Below are 6594 nucleotides of genomic sequence, written 5' to 3' on the forward strand. Positions count from 1 at the left end.
ACACGCATCAAATATAAACCAGATTTTCATTTGAGAAATGCACCCACACAGCAGACAGGTGTGAACCAGGGCTGGAAATGACAACACTGTTTTTAAGATGGTACGCCAATCGGCTCGGTTTTGGTTTGGTTTATGTGGTGCTGGCCCATGCACGGACCACATCTGGGCCACCAAAGAGCTGTCATTCTTTGCGTTTTCTTGGCCACTAAATGTTAGTGTTAGCGCATTGTGTGGGTCAGATTTAAGCCACAGAAATTTTGCTATGTGGGCAGACTGAGTCAAAAGTCACAGGACGCCTGTGTATTTTAGAAAGAAACGAGGAAATGACATATCTAATACAACAGCAAGTAATAGGTGAGGCTTTTCTTTTACTTGCTCTTGATCCAATATAGTTGACATAAGATGGTGGCCATGTTCCTGACATAGCCTAAAACACATTTGACAAACTGAAGCCACGTTGGCCAAATGTGGCAAATTAGCATTTTATGTGGCTCATGACAGCTTCAAAGTTGTATTAATGTCCTAAGCATATGCTGCTTTAGCATCAGCACTGACCATAACTACACCTCCCATAATGCACGTCAAGTATTTTATCCACAAAATGACGACATTGACGTTGACCCAACATTGGGTGGAGGAGCACAGGGTTGAAAAGTAGCCGGTAGTCGGCAGCCAGCAAAATTCATCTTGTAAAATTTCCATTTGGCTGCATTTACAACAGATATTTTTGCTGCGGCACAGTTGTACTGGGAAGTGGGAATTTCCCACTTACTTAAATCTAAATTATAGATTTAAACTGGAACGCCCCTGCAGTGGGAGTTCCCCATCAGAAAGTGGGAGAGTTCTAAATTCAGGATGGCTGCTACTCGCCACAACTCAACAGTGGGTAAAACTGAAATCATGTGCCATTATTTATTTAATATTTAATTACAAGTACAGGTAGCATTTTTCAGTGTTTTACAAGAGGACATGTTAAAACTGTGTTTCTATGCAGGAAATACCATGTAGGTCTCAGTTATTGTTTGTTAAGGCTGGTTCATACTTCAAGTTGCACGTCTTGCTCTCCCTACTGAGTGACAAAAAATCGTGCAGCTCCYGTCTGCTATCCCCCAGTGACAGCTGTCATCATGTGCCTTGTCAGAACTTTTTGCTGCTGCTCTTCTTTCTGCACATTATTTTGCTGAAAACAAGCCGGAATCAAGCTTACAGAATTCTTCCCTTCTTAAAATGTGAACAATCCTGCAAAAAAGTCTTTCAACTGACAAATGATGGCAGGATTTTCTCACATGTTGTGTGTTTGAAAATATTTTAAATATGTACAGTAAAATGTGTAAAAAACTGGTGAGGAGAATTTACTGTGCAAGATTTTTGGTACCACTTTACAATCAAGCTCCCCTTGGYCACTAAAGAGTTTATAGATAGGTTATTAATTCATTTGAAAAGTTTACACTTCGTAAATCATTAATAAATGAAACTGGACAATTTTGTCTCTTTCTCATCCTTGCATAATAAACACTTATAAATTTTTAAAAAGTGTTTATAGATTAATTAATAACCTATCTATAAACTCTTTAAAAGTCATCTATAAGGGGAGCCTTACTGTAAAGTGGTACCTTTTTAAAAAAAAATTACATTACATTACAAGTGTTTGAAGTGTAAAATGTATACACTGGGAATTTGTGTGAAAGGATGTTGAACAAAAACTTGGCCCCTCTGTGAATGTTGTGGCCCCTTGATGGCCCCTTACTCAGAAAAATCCTAGATCTGCCACTGGTTGCAGCTCTTTTTTTGTGTGTGTTTTTTGGTTGCAGCTCATTTTAGATCAGATCTATGTTTTGACATGTTTCGACTCCTGAACTGATGCTTAAAAAAATGCCTTTCAAGTTCTTTTAATATTGCCAATGCTCAGACTGCTTCTGACTTGTAATAAATGAACGAAAGGCAAAGTGCTCATTTCGGGGGCATCAGTTTGTAGTTTTAAATAATAATAAAAATTTCTTCTGTTTAAAAATTAGCTGGATTTTGTTTTTCATGCACACAGAGCCCAAGTTCACTGAGCTGAAACGAGGCGACATAATGTGACCTAACATGTCAGGTGGCTGTAGTCTCAATGTAAGACAACCAAAACACGCGATCATTCCTCAGCCACACTGGAATTTAGGAGAACAAACGTCAATCAGAGCTTGACTTCATGCAGGTGGACGTGTGGGTTCACTAAGAGAACATGTCTTGTGTCACACAGGCATGAAGCCAGCGATAATGTACACAAATGTATCCGTTACACAAGAGACGGTTGAAGAGGCTTCGGTCTCTGTAGTTCCAGCACCATGGACAGAGTTCTGATCTCTCAAGCAGTCTGTGGTCAGGTTTCCTCGCTGTGGTGGAGGGTTAGGTTTTATTCAGTGATAAAGATAAATGTTTTATCTTTTACAGCATAGTCAGCTGATAACACTATGAGTGACTTTTGGCAACGGGAATGAAGAATGGCTTCAATAAAACAAAAAAAAAATCATCATAAAATGATGTAAATGATCCTTTGGCTATGTATAGACTTCCTGTTGCTCACTGAATAAGTGTTTAAACTTGAGGATAACAAATTAAAAGGAGAAGTGATGCAGAGTTTTGCCACACCTGGCAGAAGAACACCTAACTAATTACGGAAGTTTTTATGTTGTAGAGAGATTATATGTCATATTCCAGGCCCACGGGCCAAATGTGGCCCCTCAAGATATATTATGTGGCCTGCGAGTGTAAAAAATGTATTATTGTCCTAAAATAAGTGTATGTTGCCTTAAAGTCAGCACTGTCCATAAAAACTACATCTCCCACAATGCATGCTGAGTATTTTACCCATGAAATGAAGACATCACATCACAATTGTTATTTCTATTTACACTGTATAGACGATAAAGAATGCTCATTGTTCTCTGTGTTCATTTGGTTCTCCAGAGTTTTTATACTTATTTCTTCCTTGTGTGCTCTAATATTTCTTCCTTTATACTTTATCCCTAATGCTTACTTGAACGGTTGCAGCTGTAATAATTGCAATTTCCCTCCGGGGATCATCAAAGTATTCTGATTCTGATTCTGGGTGGATGTCCACAGGGTTCAAAAATAGCTGGCAGGTGGCAAAACTCACTGTGTAAAATCTCTATTTTGCTGCATTTTTGCTGGATCCAGTTGTTGCTGTCCACTTGTACTGGGAAATTGGAATTTCCCACTTACAAGTCAGAAATTTAAACTGGAGCACCTCTCCAGTGGGAATTCCTTGTCGGAAAGTGGGAGAGTTCAGAATTCAAGACAGAAGCCACTCATCACAACTCAACAGTGAGTAAAACTCTCTTACCTTTACTTTTAATAGTATTTCTGTATTTTTATTTCACATTTAGTCAGTTGTACACGTAAAAYKTTTCAGTCTTTRTAAGATGACATGTTAAAACACTGTTTCCATGCAGGAAATACCACGTAGAGCTCAGTTATTGTTCGTCAGTGGTGCTCAGCTGGAGCAATGAGACAAGGAATGTGACGTTTTGTGTTTAGTTACAGTTAAAGACAAAATGTTAAAGTTAATTACAGCTGGCTCTTTGAGGGCCACCATRATGCTCATGCGGCCCTCGGTGCTTTAGACAGAAGCCTGACGAGATTTAAATGAAATGCAGTCGTCAGCGCTACTGAATGTTTATCGGATGACAAACGAGTCGTCTCTTGCAACAGTTTTCTTCCTGACCCCCGCATGACCTCCCCACATACCCAGGTGTGCAGTGCAAGGGAGCAGAGCTGAACGCAGGGTGACAGTGGATTTTGCTGCCGTCTCACAACCCCCCTGATTTACAAAGTGCTGCATTCTTCCCACAGATCCTTGCGATAACACGGTCGGCGCTGCCTTTCTGAGAGCAGGTGAGCTTTTCGTCGATGTGAAGCGGAGAATTCCTGAACCATTCGTCCATGTCAGTTCTCCTTTTCATCTCTAAAACTGTGCTTACTTGTCACACAATTGAATCACACATGTTGCTTAATGCGACTTACGCTCTGAGTTACTCCTCTCATGAAGCTCGCTGAGTGGAGGCTTTGCTAAGGCAAACAGAGAAAGTTATAAACCAGAGCTTTTTTTTATCTTAAATGGAAAAACTTTATCAAAAACCGCATCAAACTTATTAATGTGAATAATGGACCAGCATTTATATCATATCTTTCCTGCTTCTCTAAGGGAAGAGAAGTTTATATATATATATATATATATAAACACCATAGTGTGTTGCATTTGTTAATATAATATGTTTTGCTTTGTTTTTCCCCTCATCTTCTCTTGGGTGGTTTTTAGTTATTCTGTAAAGGGTTGTGTCTTCATGCATGATGTCTTCATGATGATGATCCTTGTTCTGTGCAGTCTGTGGCTGCATGACCCAGAGTACCTGTTCTCCTATGTTTCTCATGTTCTGTCTTCTTGTGAATGGGTGTTCTGAACTGTAATTTCATTGTGCTCTCTGTACAATGAGTCACAGTTTTAGTGTCTGTGTCTATCTTATCTTATCTTAACTGTTTTAGCATACTCTGTTCTATTTTAGCTATTTATACATCAAAACATTCGGCACGTTCAGGAGATACAGTAGGTGCTGGGATGTTTATACTTTTAAAACATGTTTAACTTTTTTACAGATATTTTCCCCAAAGAAATATCCATGAATTCATTCAATAACATTGTTCTTTTCACTTTTAGCTACCATTTTGCCATTTTACCTTTTAGCAGACCTTTGGCTACTTTTGGTCTTTAGCTACTGTTTTGCACATTTTAGTTTTAACACTGCCTTTTGCTACTTTTTGTTTTTAGTGATCATTTAGGTACTTTTAGCCAGCCTTGTGCGACTTTCGGTCATTTTGCTACTTTTGGTCTCTAACTACTCTTTTGCTATTTTTTAGCTTTCAGCCAGCATTGTGCTAATTTTGGTCTTCAGTTACTATTTTGCTATTTTTAGCTTTTAGCCAGCCTTTTGCAACTTTTGGTTTTAAGCTACATTTCTGCTGTTTTTAACTACTGTTTTCTACTTTTATCTTGTAAGACATCCTTTTGGACCTTTGAACTTTTTGCTGCCATTTGTCTAATTTTACCTTTTAGCCTAGCGCTTTGCTTCTTTTCACTTGTTTAGCTTCAAGCTAACCTTTTTCTGTGTGAAGCTACTTTGTTTTTTTAGATTTTAGCCAGTGTTTTGGGTTTTATTTTAAGCGTCAGCAATTCAGTTTTAGTTTCCAGCAGTTATTCAGCTGCTGCAAGCAGCATTTTTTTTTTTAGAAAATACAAATTATTTTGTTAAATAGTAACTTTTATTTCTTTTTGCATACCGTTTCAAACAGAAACAAAACAAAATCAAACCATTTCAACCACTTCAAAGTGAAAAGTAATATATTATCTCTAAAATACATAGAACATTTTGATTAAACAATAGATGTATGTCAGAAAACGTAGTATTTGTGTTTACAGTAGGCTTCTCTTTCCACCGGAGCTGTCCAGGTTGTCCTTTCAGCTCCTGAACTCCACACAGCCGGAGTTAAAWATAACCTGGTAGTATTTCCTGTCAGCTGTGATCCACCACTCCTGTTTCCATCATGTGCCTGCAGGCTTTCATCACATTCTCCACCTTTGTATTTGCAGGTAAAAAACCTGGAGCTACTTGTGGCATCGCGGCCTTCCTGGATCGGACGCATCTCTTCGYAGCCCTTTTGTTTTCCCTCCTCCTCGTGGAAAGGAGTGTCATTTGTTCAGGTGCTCGCGTGCTGCTCYCCTTCTGTTTCTCTTTCCTTCTTACTGCTTCAGCAGCTCCGTGGCTCATCAGGCGATTTTCCTCTGAGCCTGGGGAGACTGGTCCCCGTCCGACCTCTGAGCTTCGAGGGCTTTCTGGGACTTCTTGGCCRCAGCTCTATGGGGCAAAAAAGACAAACAATAAATTAATAAATGCGTCAACGTTTGAAGTGCAATAAGATGTGATTTAACTTTCTGCAGGTGGTTCACCTCAGGATGCTGAGGACGTCAGATCCAGGACTCTTCACAGATGGGATTTCAGGGCTGCACAGAAAAAAAAGATAATTAATGACCAAGAAATGTTGAACAGCATGAAGTGCTTTTCTGTAGCTACAGCACAACTTCAAATATCATCTTTCACACACAAACTAAACAAGCAGCCAATCAGAAAAACTCTTTACCAGAGGTGTTAAAGTAATGAAGTACAAATACTTTGTTACATAAGAAGAAATTCTGGGTATCTATGCTTCCTTGGAGTAATTATTCTTCATCAGACTTTTTATTTCTACTCTTTACTTTAAAAAAGATAAATGTGAATTTAATTGTGGTTGGAAGAAAAGAGTAAATATAAATATTCTGAAACCCTATTGGTTTGTATGATCCATCACAACTGCACTACACAAAACACGTCACACTTCTGCAGGACTCAGACGTAAGTAGCCCAATATGAGAGATATATATGTGACCCATCATATCGAAATATGATGATGATAAATATTTTTTCAGGTTATTGGATTTAAAAGCTACATTTTGATACCTGGATCATTCTGATGTCATTATTAAATCCATATGTATGACTT

General features: G+C 38.6%; 1 protein-coding gene across 2 annotated transcripts in view; it reads right to left on the minus strand.

Moving 5' to 3' along the window:
* Positions 1-5306: 5306 nt before the first annotated feature.
* LOC106524161 (endothelin-2) overlaps positions 5307-6594 on the minus strand; it is a 4241-nt gene continuing 2953 nt past the window's right edge. For both annotated transcript variants that reach the window (XM_014017855.1, XM_014017854.1), the window contains 2 exons: positions 6005-6058; positions 5307-5912 (listed from right to left, as the gene is read on the minus strand). In XM_014017855.1, the coding sequence (XP_013873309.1) occupies positions 5825-5912; positions 6005-6058 (142 nt within the window). In that variant the 3' untranslated portion in view covers positions 5307-5824. The remainder of the gene's footprint in view (positions 5913-6004; positions 6059-6594) is intronic.

The sequence above is a fragment of the Austrofundulus limnaeus genome, unplaced genomic scaffold (assembly GCF_001266775.1).
Source record: "Austrofundulus limnaeus strain Quisiro unplaced genomic scaffold, Austrofundulus_limnaeus-1.0 Scaffold177, whole genome shotgun sequence".
NCBI lineage: Eukaryota > Metazoa > Chordata > Actinopteri > Cyprinodontiformes > Rivulidae > Austrofundulus > Austrofundulus limnaeus.